Source organism: Hylobates moloch, unplaced genomic scaffold (assembly GCF_009828535.3).
Source record: "Hylobates moloch isolate HMO894 unplaced genomic scaffold, HMol_V3 SCAFFOLD_12, whole genome shotgun sequence".
Lineage (NCBI taxonomy): Eukaryota > Metazoa > Chordata > Mammalia > Primates > Hylobatidae > Hylobates > Hylobates moloch.
In genome coordinates, this window is record NW_026652287.1 from 100,568,412 (window position 1) to 100,582,083 (window position 13,672).

At 49.3% G+C, this 13,672-nt stretch overlaps 1 protein-coding gene across 1 annotated transcript; it reads left to right on the forward strand.

The window, feature by feature from the left end:
* Window positions 1–2,544: 2,544 nt before the first annotated feature.
* On the forward strand, window positions 2,545–13,370 carry TARM1 (T cell-interacting, activating receptor on myeloid cells 1). Its single transcript, XM_032171052.1, is given in 6 exon segments — window positions 2,545–2,578; window positions 7,070–7,105; window positions 7,877–8,167; window positions 8,775–9,071; window positions 13,209–13,342; window positions 13,344–13,370. Coding segments are annotated over 6 exon segments (819 nt in total).
* Window positions 13,371–13,672: the final 302 nt, after the last annotated feature.

Sequence of the window (13,672 nt, forward strand, 5' to 3'; positions counted from 1 at the left end):
TTTTTGAGACAGAGTCTCGCTCTGTCGCCCAGGCTGGAGTGCAGTGGCGCGATCTCGGCTCACTGCAAGCTCCGCCTCCCGGGTTCACGCCATTCTCCTGCCTCAGCCTCTCCGAGTAGCTGGGACTACAGACGCCCGCCACCGCGCCCGGCTAATTTTTTGTATTTTTAGTAGAGATGGGGTTTCACCGTGGTCTCGATCTCTTGACCTCGTGATCCGCCCGCCTCGGCCTCCCAAAGTGCTGGGATTACAAGCGTGAGCCACCGCGCCCAGCCAGAGAAAGATTTTTTCTGAGTCACAACACTAATTTAAGGAACCTGATTTGATAAAGTGTTGAATTGAGAAGATTCCCAAGAATATCAATCTTGTTTTCTGGTACAATATGGAGAATTAAATGAATATTTATAACTGTTACTAAATTGTTCTCTGTTGAAATAAATTCATACACAAAACTGTTATTTGAACAAAAGGGTCTTATAAGAATCTCAAGCCTTTAAAAATCATTACCACATCTTGTGAGAATAACTTTCAAAGAAATACCTGTAATTATAGTTGGTTTTACTCCTTACAGTTTGTCGCCTCTTTGACTTTTCTATGTTCCAAAACAGTAAGAAGAGTAGGTGCTATCAGACAAAAAAATCCCAAAACAAAAACAAGCCTTGGGGGTATTTTGCTCTTCTTCCAAATGCATGATGAAAAAAAACATGGATAAAAACTAACTTGCTTGATTTCTTTTTTTGTTGTTGTTTTTTTTGAGACGGAGTCTCGCTCTGTCACCCAGGCTGGAGAGCAGTGGCGCAATCTCGGCTCACTGCAAGCTCCGCCTCCCAGGGTCACGCCATTCTCCTGCCTCAGCCTCTCCGAGTAGCTGGGACTACAGGCGCCCGCCACCACGCCCGGCTAATTTTTTGTATTTTTAGTAGAGACGGGGTTTCACCGTGGTCTCGATCTCCTGACCTGGTGATCCGCCCGCCTCGGCCTCCCAAAGTGCTGGGATTACAAGCGTGAGCCACCACGCCCAGCCTTGGTTTCTTATTTTAACAAAAAAATAAAAAATTTTGTCTGATTCAAATTAACATATCTTTTTTGTTGTTGTTGTTACAGAGTCTCGCTCTGTTGCCCAGGCTGGAGTGCAATGGTGCGATCTCAGCTCACTGCAACCTTTGCCTCCCAGGTTCAAGCAGTTCTCCTGCCTCAGCCTCCCGAGTAGCTGGGATTACAGGCGTGTACCACCACACCCAGCTAATTTTTGTATTTTTAGTAGAGATGATGTTTCACCGTGGTTGGCCAGGCTGGTCTCGAACTCCTGACCTCAGGTGATCTACCTGCCTCGGTCTCCCAAAGTGTTGGGATTACAGGCATGAGCCACTGCGCCAGGCTAAATTAACATAATTATCAAATGCAATCTGCAGACTTTAATTGGATCCTGATTTATTTTTTAAAAACCTGATAGAAATGACATTTTTGAGACAATCAAGCACTCTTAACTTTCCTGATGTGACAGTGCTATGGTGCTTATATTATTTTGAAAATGGTTCTTATTTGATAAAGATAGATATGTACTGAAATATTCTGAACTTAAAAAATGAGCTCATGACTGGCTGGGCACAGTGGCTCACGCCTGTAATCCCAGCACTTTGGGAGGCTGAGGTGGGTGGATCACTTGAGGTCAGGAGTTTGAGACCAGCCTGGCCAACATGGTGAAACCTCGTCTCTACTAAAAATACAAAAATTAACTGGGCATGTTGGAGGGCTCCTGTAATCCCAGCTACTCGGGCGGCTGAGGCAGGAGAATCACTTGAACCTGGGGGATGGAGGTTGCAGTGAGCTGAGATTACACCACTTCACTCCAGCCTGGGCGAAAGAGTAGAACTCCATCTCAAAAAAAAAAAGAGGTGATGAAGGTGATGACGTTCTGGCATGGTGGCTCATGCCTGTAATCCCAGCAGTCTGGGAGGCTGAGGCAGGTGGATCACTTGAGGCCAGGAGTTTGAGACCAGCTCAGCCAACTTGGTGAAACATCGTCTTAACTAAAAATACAAACATTAGTTGGGCATGGTGGCATGCGCCTGTAATCCCAGCTACCTGGAGGCTGAGGCAGGAGAATCACTTGAACCCAGGAGGCTAAAGTTGCAATGAGCTGAGATCGTGCCACTGGACTCTAGCCTGGGTGACAGAACCAGACACCATCAAAAAAAAAAAAAAAAAAAAAAAAGAGTGAAGTGTTTCATCTCTTCAATATGAACCCTTCAGGGCCAAGTCTGAAGCATTTTCTGGGTTACCTGTTTGATGCCTGAAATCTGCCTGAGACAGAGGAGCATTTCCTGTGAGTCAAGTGCTTGAACACTGGTGTAAGGAGCATGTTGCAATCAGCAACATCAACATGTTTCCTGAATGTGGATATGGGAGGGGGAACTGAAAGGCTAGGAAAAGCTGTTACTGCCCACACTCTTGGGTGGGAGAGAGACAGTGACGACTCAAGCTCTTCTCCCATCTGTGGACTGCAGAACCCAAGACGGACCCTGGGAGACCTGAGGAGCCATCATGATCCCTAAGCTGCTTTCCCTCCTCTGTTTCAGTAAGTCTCACAGGGCTATCCACTGGGACTGCAGAGAATCGTGGAACTGGTGGGATAGTTGGGCTGGGGATGGAAAATAATAATATCAACTTTGGCTTACTGAGCACATGGGAGGAGTGAGACGTCCTGCTGAGTGCACCGCAGACATTCCCTGGAAACGAGTGCTCTGCAAACTTCAACTCCTCTAGTTTCAACTTCGTGAGTTTTGCTGAATGCCTCCACCACCTGGCTTCATTGGCTTACCCGTTTTCTCAGGATCAACTCTGACTTTTTGTCTGTAAGTAAAAGTATGCAGAATAGAAACCTTATTTTATTTTATTTTATTTTTTTGAGACAGGGTTTTGCTCTTGTTGCCCAGGCTGGAGTGCAATGGCATGATCTCAGCTCACCACAACCTCCGCCTCCTGGGTTCAAGCGATTCTCCTGCTTCAGCCTCCTGAGTAACTGGATTACAGGGGTGTGCCACCATGCCTGGTTAATTTTTGTATTTTTAGTAGAGACGGGGTTTCACCATGTTGGCCAGGCTGGTCTCGAACTCCCAACCTCAGGTGATCTGCCCACCTCAGCCTCTCAAAGTGCTGGGATTACAGACGTGAGCCACTGCGCCTGGCCCAGAAACCTTAATACCATAAATAAAAATTTAGTGTTAAATAGATAATTATGAAGTAAATTGAGGCTGCTGTGTAACCATCACCACTATCTACACTAAAACCAACCTTTCTTTCTTTCTTTCTTTCTTTCTTTCTTTCTTTCTTTCTTTCTTTCTTTCTTTCTTTCCTTTCTTTCATCTCTCTCTCTCTTCTCCTTCTTTCCTTCTTTCCTTCCTTCCTTCCTTCCTCTCTCTCTTTCTTTCTTTCTTTTTTTTTATAGATTCTCGCTCTGTCCCCCAGGCTGGAGTGCCATTGGCACGATCTCAGCTCACTGCAAGCTCCGCCTCCCAGGTTCACGCCATTCTCCTGCCGCAGCCTCCCAAGTAGCTAGGACTACAGGCGCCTGCCACCATGCCTGGCTAACTTTTGTATTTTTCGTAGGTTTCACAGTGTTAGCCAGGGTGGTCTTGATCTCCTGACCTCGTGATCCGCCCGCCTTGGCCTCCCAAAGTGCTGGTTTTTCTTTCTCCTTCATTCCTTCCTTCCTCTCTCTCTTTCCGTCCCTTCCCTCCCTCCCTCCCTCCCTCCCTTCCTTCCTTCCTTCCTTCCTTCTCTTTCCTTTTTTTGAGACAAGGTCTAACTCTGTCCCCAGGCTGGAGTACAGTGGTATGACCACAGCTCACTGCAGCCTCCACCTCCCAGGCTCAAGCAATTCTCCTGCCTCAGCCTCCTGGGTAGCTGGGATTACAGGTGCCCACCACACACCCTGCTGATTTTTTGTACTTTTTATTAGAGACGGGGTTTCATCATGTTGGCCAGGCTGGTCTTGAGCTCCCTCAGGTGATCACCTCAGGTGATCTGCCCGCCTCAGCCTCAGCCTCCCAAAGTGCTGGGATTACAGGCATGAGCCACAGTGCCCCGTGTAATTTTTAAATTTTTTGTACAGACGGGATCTCACTATGTTACTCAGGCTGGTCTCGAACTCCTGGCCTCAAGCAGCCCTTCTGCCTTGGCCTCCCAAAGTGCTGGGATTACAGGCGTAAGCCACTGTGGTGGCTCTTCCACCTTTTTCTCCCATCCTGGCCTTCAGCAGAATGCCCACCTCCATTAGGAAGGGCCAACCTGCCCGACTCAGCATCGAATTCAAACGCTGATCTCTCTAAAAACACCCCACAGACACACCCAGAAATAATTATTACACTTGTTCTTTTGTGCCTGGCTTATTTTACTCAGCATAATATCCTCGAGGTACATCTATATTGTAGGATATGTCAGATTTCCTTTCTTGTGGCTAAAATTCCATTGTAGGCTGAGCACAGTGTCTCACACCTGTAATCCCAGCACTTTGAGAGTCTGAGGCAGGCAGATCGCTTGAGCCCAGGAGTTCGAGACTAGCCTGGGCAACATGGTGAAACCTTGTCTCTACAAAAAATACAAAAATGAGGCTGGGCATGGTGGCTCACGCCTGTAATCCCAGCACTTTTTTGCAATGACCTGACGTTAAGGAGTTCGAGACCAGCCTGGCCAATAGGGTGAAACCCCATCTCTACTAAAAATACAAAAATTAGCCAGGCGTGGTGGCAGGTGCCTGTAATCCCAGCTACTTGGGAGCCTGAGGCAGGAGAATCGCTTGAACCCGGGAGGCAGGGGTTGCAGTGAGCTGAGATCGTGCCATTGCACTCCAGTCTGGGCAACAAGAGCGAAACCCCATCTCAAAATAAATAAATAAATATTAAAAACAACAACAACAAAAAACAATGAGCTGGGCATGGTGGTGTGCACCTGTAGTGCCAGCTACTCGGGAGGCAGAGGTGGGAGGATCACTTGAGCCCAGGGCGTTGATGCTGGAGTGAACTAGGATCACATCATTGCACTCCAGCCTGGGCAGCAGAGCGAGACCCTGTCTCAAAAAAAAAAAAAAAAAGAAAGAAAGAAAGAAAAGAAAAAGAAAAAAGCACTTTGGGAGGCTGAGGTGGGCGGATCACCTGAGGTGGAGAGTTCAAGACCAGCCTGACCAACATGGTGAAACCCTGTCTCTACTAAAAAATACAAAATTAGCTGGGCATGGTGGCACATGCCTGTAATCCCAGCTACTTGGGAGGCTGAGGCAGGAGAATCACTTGAACCCGTGAGGCAGAGGTTGTGGTGAGCTAAGATCGCGCCACTGCACTCCAGCCTGGGCAACAAGAATGAAACTATGTCTCAAAAAAAAAAAAAAGAAAAGAAAACGAAGAAAAAGAAAAGAAATCCCATTGAATGTATAGAGCACACTGTGTTTATCCATTTTTCCATGGATGGACACTTATGTTGTTTGAACCTTTCGGGTGTTCACAATTTCCTTTTGCAAAACTTGAAGTGTCAGTTTATGGATTGGCTCATGGGTGCAATAGTAGCACAAACGCCTGGTAACTTCCCCTTTTTCCTGCTGAGACATAAAACTGTTCATACAGGGGGAAAAGAGGCAATCTCTCAGAGACACTGGCCTAACTAACTTTCTTTGGGTTAGATCAATCTCACTATTATGATAATGTTCATAAACAGGCTTGATATTATGTTTTTTCTTTCCTTTCTCTCTTTTTTTTATTCTTTCCTGAGACCGAGTCTTGCGCTGTCGCCAGGCTGGAGTGCAGTGGCGCGATCTCAGCTCATTGCCACCTCCGCCTCCTGGGTTCAAGCGATTCTCTGCCTCAGCCTCCCGAGTAGCTGGGATTACAGGCACTCATCACCACTCCTGGCTAATATTTGTATTTTTAGTAGAGACGGGGTTTCACCATGTTGGCCAGGCTGGTCTTGAACTCCTGACCTCGTGATCCACCTGCCTCGGCCTCCCAAAGTGCTGGGATTACAGGCGTAAGCCACCATGCCCAGCATGGTCAGGAGTTCTTAACCAGCCCGGCCCTGTCTCTATCAAAAACAATTAAAAAGGAAGAAGAGCAAACGCAGCTGTGTGTGGAACAGGGAGGAATGTATGCTTTCCCCTTTCTGGAATGACCATTTGGATGTTGTGAGGCTTGTTACAGGACATCAAACAATAAATTTTGTCCTATTTGGAGTCATGAAGGGATTAAAAGAGATCATGAGCCTGGGCAACATAGGGAGACTCTCTCTGCAAAAGACTAAACAATTAGCCAGGTGTGGTGGTGCACACCTGTGATCCCAGCTACTCGGGAGGCTGAGGTGGGAGGATCACTTGAGCCCCGGACACTACAGTGAGCCATGATGGAGCCACTGCACTCCAACCTGGGCAACAGAGAGAGACCCTGTCTCAAAATACAATAATAAAATTAAAAAATTAAAAATAAAAAGAAATAAAAAGAAGAGGCTGGGCGCAAAGCTCATGCCTGTAATCTCGGCACTTTGGGAGGCCAAGGTGGGTGGATCACCTGAGGTCAGGAGTTCGAGACCAGCCTGGCCAACATGGTGAAACCCTGTCTCTACTAATAATACAAAACTCAGCCGGGCGTCCTGGCACATGCCTGTAATCCCAGCTGTTTGGGAGGCTGAGGCAGGAGAATCACTTGAACCCGGGAGGCGGAGGTTGCAGTGAGCCGAGATTGCGTCACTCTACTCCAGCCTGGGCGACAGAGCAAGACTCTGTCTCTGGAAAAAAAAGAAAGAACGAAATGGTAAGAATTAGTGCTGTTTTGAAACAGAAGATGAGAATGGAAGGATTTGTGGGAAAGGCCTGGAGCCGGGGGAGGTGAGAGCCACACAGGACGGTCAAAGAGGGAAAGGACGGAGGAGCTGGAAGTCGAGCGGAAGCCACTGTCCAAACTCCTGAGCACATGACCTCCAAGGGTCTGTTCTCAGCAGGAGACTCTGGGACGGTCTCCAGGGGTCAGGGCAGGGGGCGATGTGGCTCCAGGCAGGGGCTTATGGCTCACAGAGGATTGTCTTGCAGGACTGTGCGTGGGCCAAGGAGACACAGGGGGAGATGGTGAGTGTTTCCTCAACTACACCCTCCTTGGCCTGTCATCCCAAATTCCCTGCTGTTCCTTTCCCCTTCCCCTTCTTTTTCTTTTTCTTTTTTTTTTTTGACAGAGTCTCACTCTTTCGCCAGGCTGGAGTGCGGTGGTTCAATCTCGGCTTATAGCAACCTCCGCCTCCTGGGTTCAGGTGATTCTCCTGTCTCAGCCTCCCGAGTAGCTGGGACGACAGGTGCTTGCCACCACGCCCAGCTAATTTTTGTATTTTTAGTAGAGACGGAGTTTCACCATGTTGGCCAGGATGGTCTCGATCTCATGACCTCGTGATCTGCCCGCCTCGGCCTCCCAAAGTGCTGGGATTACAGAGGTGAGCCACCGCGCCCGGCCCCTTTCCCTTCTTAAAATGGGCTTCCTGGTTGGGCGCAGGGGTTCACACCTATAATCCCAGCACTTTGGGAGGCCGAGGTAGGTGGATCACCTGAGGTCAGGAGTTTGAGACCCGCCTGGCCAACATGGTAAAACCTTGTCTCTATGAAAATACAAAATTAGCCGGGTGTGGTGGTGCGTGCCTGTAATCCCAGCTACTCGGGAGGCTAAGGCAGGAGAATCGCTTTAACCTGGGAGACGGAGGTTGCAGTGAGCTGAGATTGTGCCACTGCACTCTAGCCTGAGCAACAGAGGGAGACTCCATCTCAAAATAATAATAATAATAAATTTTAAAAAGGGCTTCCTGAGAGCAGGGGAGGGCGTCGGGTCCAGCACCGGGCTCTGCTTCCTTCCAGGGTCACTGCCCAAGCCGTCCCTCAGTGCCTGGCCCAGCTCGGTGGTCCCTGCCAACAGCAATGTGACGCTGCGTTGTTGGACTCCTGCCAGAGATGTGAGCTTTGTTCTCAGGAAGGGAGGAATTATTCTGGAGTCCCCGAAGCCCCTTGATTCTACAGAGGGCGCGGCCGAATTTCACCTCAATAATCTAAAAGTCAGAAATGCTGGAGAGTACACCTGCGAATACTACAGAAAAGCATCCCCCCACATCCTTTCACAGCACACTGACGCCCTTCTACTGTTGGTGACAGGTGCAGACAGGGTGCCTACCAATGACATATGGGGGACAGGGGATGAGGGAGGAAGTGGAGGAACAGGGGGAGAAAAGGGGTCCCACCTCCAGAGTAGTTGGGGGTGGTGGGAGAGGGAGAGAGACAGGAATGAAATTGCATATCTTGGTTTTATACTCTGTCGCCCAGGCCAAAGTGCAGTGGTGTCATCTCGGCTCACTGCAACTTCCGCCTCCTGGGCTCAAGTGATTCTCCTGCTCCAGCCTCCTGAGCAGCTGGGATTACAGGTGCCTGCCAACATGCCCGGCTAATTTTTGTATTTTTAGTAGAGACAGCGTTTTGCCATGTTGGGCAGGCTGGTCTCGAACTCCTGACCTCAGGTGATCCGCCCACCTCGGCCTCCCAAAGTGCTGGGATTATAGGTGTGAGCCACCATGCCCGGCCTTATACAGGTCTTGTAGGAGGGAGAATCTCTGTCCTGGGGTCGGAGTAGAAAGTGGAGGAAGGTAGAAGAGATCGGGAATCTCTCATTTCCCACACTCCATGAGAGCCTCCGGCCAGGAGAACAGGGGTGAGTGGGAGATTCCAGACTTCTCCCCAGGACCTCAGAGTCTGACTTCTCTTACAGGACATTTATCTAAACCTTTCCTCCAAACCTACCAAAGGGGTACAGTGACTGCAGGTGGAAGGGTGACTCTGCAGTGCCGGAAGCGAGACCAATTGTTCCTGCCTATCATGTTCGCTCTACTGAAGGCAGGGACGTCATCGCCCATCCAGCTGCGGAGTCCAGCAGGGAAGGAGATAGACTTCTCTCTGGAGGACGTGACAGCCGGCGATGCTGGGAACTACAGCTGCATGTACTACCAGACAAAGTCTCCCTTCTGGGCCTCAGAACCCAGTGATCAGCTTGAGATGTTGGTGACAGGTAAGGGCATGTATGATTTTGAGGAACTGTGTGTGTTGCTTTTAATCAGAGATTATTTTGTTCTTCTGTGAATCTCATTTCTTCATTACTTGCAATATCATTGCTCTTAAAAAAATCTTCCCTTTCTGGCCGGGCACAGTGGCTCATGCCTGTCATCCCAGCACTTTGGGAGGCCGAGGTGGGCGGATCATCCGAGGTCAAGGATTCAAGACTAGCCTGGCCAACATGGTGAAACCCCGTCTCTACCAAAAATAAAAAATTAGCCAGATATGGTGGCATGCACCTGTAGACCCAGCTACTTGGGAGGCCGAGGCAGGAGAATTGCTTGAACATGGGAGGTGGGGGTTGCAGTGAGCCAAGATCTTGCCACTGCACTCCAGCCTGGGCGATAGAGTGAGACTCCGTCTCAAAAACAAACAAACAAACAAAAAAAACTTCCTTTAACAATTTCCACTCCTTTGCCTTTTTTTTTTTTTTTTGAAATGGAGTCTCACTCTGTTGCCAGGATGGAGTGCAATGGCGCGATCTTGGCTCACTGCAACCTCCACCTTCCAGGTTCAAGTGATTCTCCTGCCTCAGCCTCCCGAGTAGCTAGGATTATAGGCCAGCACCACCTATCCGGCTAATGTTTCTATTTTTAGTAGTGATGAAGTTTTCGCCATGTTGACCAGGCTGGTCTTGAACTCCTGACCTCAGGTGATCTGCCCGCCTCGGCCTCCCAAAGTGCTGGGATTACAGGCGTGAGCCACTGCACCCGGCCCTCCTTTGCCTTTTTGTTGTACTACATCCTTGGATAATTTCTAGGCTGTTTTTGAAAATTATGAATCCACCAGCACCAGATTCCTTCTACCATTCTTTGCATCTCTTAGCGTTTTTGTTTTTTGTTTTGTTTCGTTTTGTTTTTGAGACAGATTCTTGCTCTGTCGCCCAGGCTGGAGTGCAGTGGTACGATCTCAGCTCACCTCTGCCTCCCAAGTTTAAGCAATTCTTCTGCCTCAGCCACCTGAGAAGCTGGGATTACAGGTGCCCGCCACCATGCCTGGCTAATTTTTGTATTTTTAGTAGAGACGGGGTTGTCACCATGTTGACCAGGCTGGTCTCAAACCCCTGGCCTCAGGTGATGCACTCACCTTGGCTTCCCAAAGTGCTAGGATTGCAGGTGTGAACCACCGTGCCTGGCGTGTTTTGGTTTTTCTTGGTGTTAGTGATTTCACTCTCAATAATTCTTTCTCAGTCATGCGCGGTGGCTCAGGCCTGTAATCCCAGCACTTTGGGAGGCTGAGGATGGAGAATTGCTTGAGCCCAGGAGTTTGAGACCAGCCTGGGTAACATAGTGAGACCCAGTTTCAAATTAAACAAGAACTATCTCATCCTCGGAACATGGTGTTTGCACAGCCTCCTGCTTCTGTGCCATGGATTCGGTGTCTACCCATGTCTTTTAGCACTGACTGCTAGAATTCTGAAAGTATCTTGTTTCCTGTCTTACTGGGTGCTAGCACTCTGCTTCCTCAGCTCTGTAAATTATTTTGCATCTGTTGAAACTGCTGTAATGAGTTCCTCTTGCCTGCTGCCCGGATGAAGCCCATTCATCAAGACAGGAATTGCAGAAAAGAGTTTAATACACATTGAGCCAGGTAAGCGGGAGACCAGAGTTTTTTTGTTTTTTGTTTTTTTTTTAAGACGGAGTCTCGCTCTGTCGCCCAGGCTGGAGTGCAGTGGTGTGATCTCAGCTCATGGCAACCTCTGCCTCCTGGGTTCAAGCAATTCTCCTGCCTCAGCCTCCTGAGTAGCTGAGACTACAGGCGCCCGCCACCACGCCCGGCTAATTTTTTTTTGTATTTTTAGTAGAGACGGGGTTTCACTGTGTTAGCCAGGATGGTCTCGATCTCCTGACCTTGTGATCCACCCGCCTCAGCCTCCCAAAGTGCTGGGATTACAGGTGTGAGCCATCACGCCCGGCCTCAGAGTTTTTTTGTTTGTTTGTTTTTTTAAGACGGAGTCTTGCTCTGTTGCCCAGGCTGGAGTGCAGTGGCGCGATCTCGGCTCACTGAAACCTCTGCCTCCCAGGTTCAAACGATTCTTCTGCCTCAGCCTCCCGAGTAGCTGGGACTATGTGCGTGCCACCATCCCTGGCTAATTTTTGTATTTTTAGTAGAGATGGGGTTTTATCATATTGGCCAGGCTGGTCTCGAACTCCTGACCTCGTGATCTGCCCACCTCGGCCTCCCAAAGTGCTGGGATTACAGGCGTGAGCCATCACACCTGGCCAATCAGAGTTTTATTATTACTCAAATCAGCCTCCCTGAAAATCTGGAGGCTAGGGGTTTGTTTGTTTGTTTGTTTGTTTGTTTGTTTGTTTTCTTTGAGATGGAGTCTCACTCTATCGCCCAAGCTGGAGTGTAGTGGCACAATCTGAGCTCACTGCAGCCTCCACCCCCCAACCCTAGGCCCAGGTCAAGCAATTCTCCTGCCTCAGCCTCCTGAGTAGCTGGGATTACAGGCACCCGCCACCACACCTGGCTAATTTTTTTTGTATTTTTAGTAGACATGGGGTTTCGCCATGTTGCCCAGGCTGCTCTCGAACTCCTGGCCTCAAGCAATCCTCCCACCTTAGCCTCCCACAGTGCTGGGATTACAGGCGTGAGCCACTGTGCCCGGCCTCAACTCAAACTTTCTCAGATGCTCTGCCTGCACAGCAGCGTGTGCTGCGAGGATGCTGATCCAGCCACGGAATTCCGGGTTCTGTGGAGCTCCTTCCGTCTCATGGGCTGCCCCTAAGACTATTCCTTAACATAAGGATGGGGAAGGAGAAAAGGCAATGTGGGAAGGTGGAAATGGGATAAAGTGCAAATAAACGCAGGAAGAGAGCTACGGTGGAGTGAATATCAAGGAAGGAAGATAAAGGAACTCCCACTACAACTCATTAGGATTCCATATTTTGGCCGGGCGTGGTGGCTCATGCCTGTCATCCCAGCACTTTGGGAGGCCGAGGCAGGCGAATCACTTGAGGCCAGGAGTTTGAAACCAGCTTGGCCAACATGGTGAAAACCCATCTCTACTGAAAATACAAAAATTAGCCGGGTGTGGTGGCAGGTGCCTGTAGTCCCAGCTATTCGGGAGGCTGAGGCAGGAGAATCACTTGAACCCAGGAGGTGGAGGGTGCAGTGAGCCGAGATTGTGTCGCTGCACTCCAGCCTGGGTGACAGAGCGAGACTCCGTCTCAAAAACAACAACAAAGATTCCATCTGTTGTTTTCAGGGATTAAAACTTTAAAGAGTTCAATTATGGCCGGGCATGGTGGCTCACACCTGTAATCCCAGCACTTTGGGAGGCTGAGGCGGGCAGATCACCTGAGGTCAGGAGTTCGAGACCAGCCTGACCAACATGGAGAAACCCCGTCTCTACTAAAAATACAAAATTAGCCAGGTGTGGTGGCGCATGCTCATAATCTTAGCTGCTCAGGAGGCTGAGGCAGGAGAATCACTTGAACCTGGGAGGCAGATGTTGCAGCGAGCCGAGATTGTGCCATTGCACTCCAGTCTGGGCAACAAAAGCAAAACTCCATCTCAAAAAAAAAAAAAAAAGTTCAATTAAAACATAAAAGTACAGTGGACTATCAGCTAGAAAACATTAAGTGGGTGGCAAGGCACAGTGACTCACACTGTAATTCCAGCACTTTGGGAGGCTGAGGTGGGCAGATCACCTGAGGTCAGGAGTTCGAGACCAGCCTGACCAACATGGGGGCATGGTGGCTCACACTGTAATCCCAGCACTTTGGGAGGCTGAGGTGGGCAGATCACCTGAGGTCAGGAGTTCGAGACCAGCCTGACCAACATGGCAAAACCCCATCTCTACTAAAAATATAAAATTAGCCGGGCATGGTGGCACATGCCCATAATCCCAGCTACTTGGGAGGCTGAGGCAGGAGAATTACTTGAACCAGGGAGGCAGAGGTTGTGGTGAGCCGAGATTGCACCACTGCACTCCAGCCTGGGCAACAAGAGCAAAACTCCATCTCAAAAACAAAACAAAAAAACCCGAAAACATTAAGTGGGTGATGAGAGTCAGACTTGGCGGGGCCATTTGAGAAGGAGGGATACCTCTGAGGGTCAGTGCTGAGCCCCTTCTCTCTTTCAGTTCCCCCAGGTACCACATCGAGCAACTACACCCTGGGTAACTTCATACGACTGGGTCTGGCTGCCATAATTGTGGTTATCATGGGAGCTTTCCTGATGGAGGCCTGGTACAGCCGGAAGGTATCTCCAGGTGGATCTGTCGGAGGCCTTCAAACCAGAGTGACTCCATCTTGAACCGGGGCTGGGTAAACTGAGGCTGCAACCTGCTGGACTGCATTCCCAGGGGGTTAAGGCTTTCTAAGTCACAGGATGAGACAGGTCACAACATACAGGTCACAAAGACCCAAAGACACAAAGATGCAATAAAGAAGCCAGCCAAAACCTGCCAAATCCAAGATGGCAACAAAAGTGACTTCTGGTCGTCCTCATTGCGCATTATTTGCTAATTATAATGCATTTGCATGCTAAAAGACACTCCCTCCAGCACCAAGACAGCTTACAGATGCCATGGCAACTTCCAGAAGC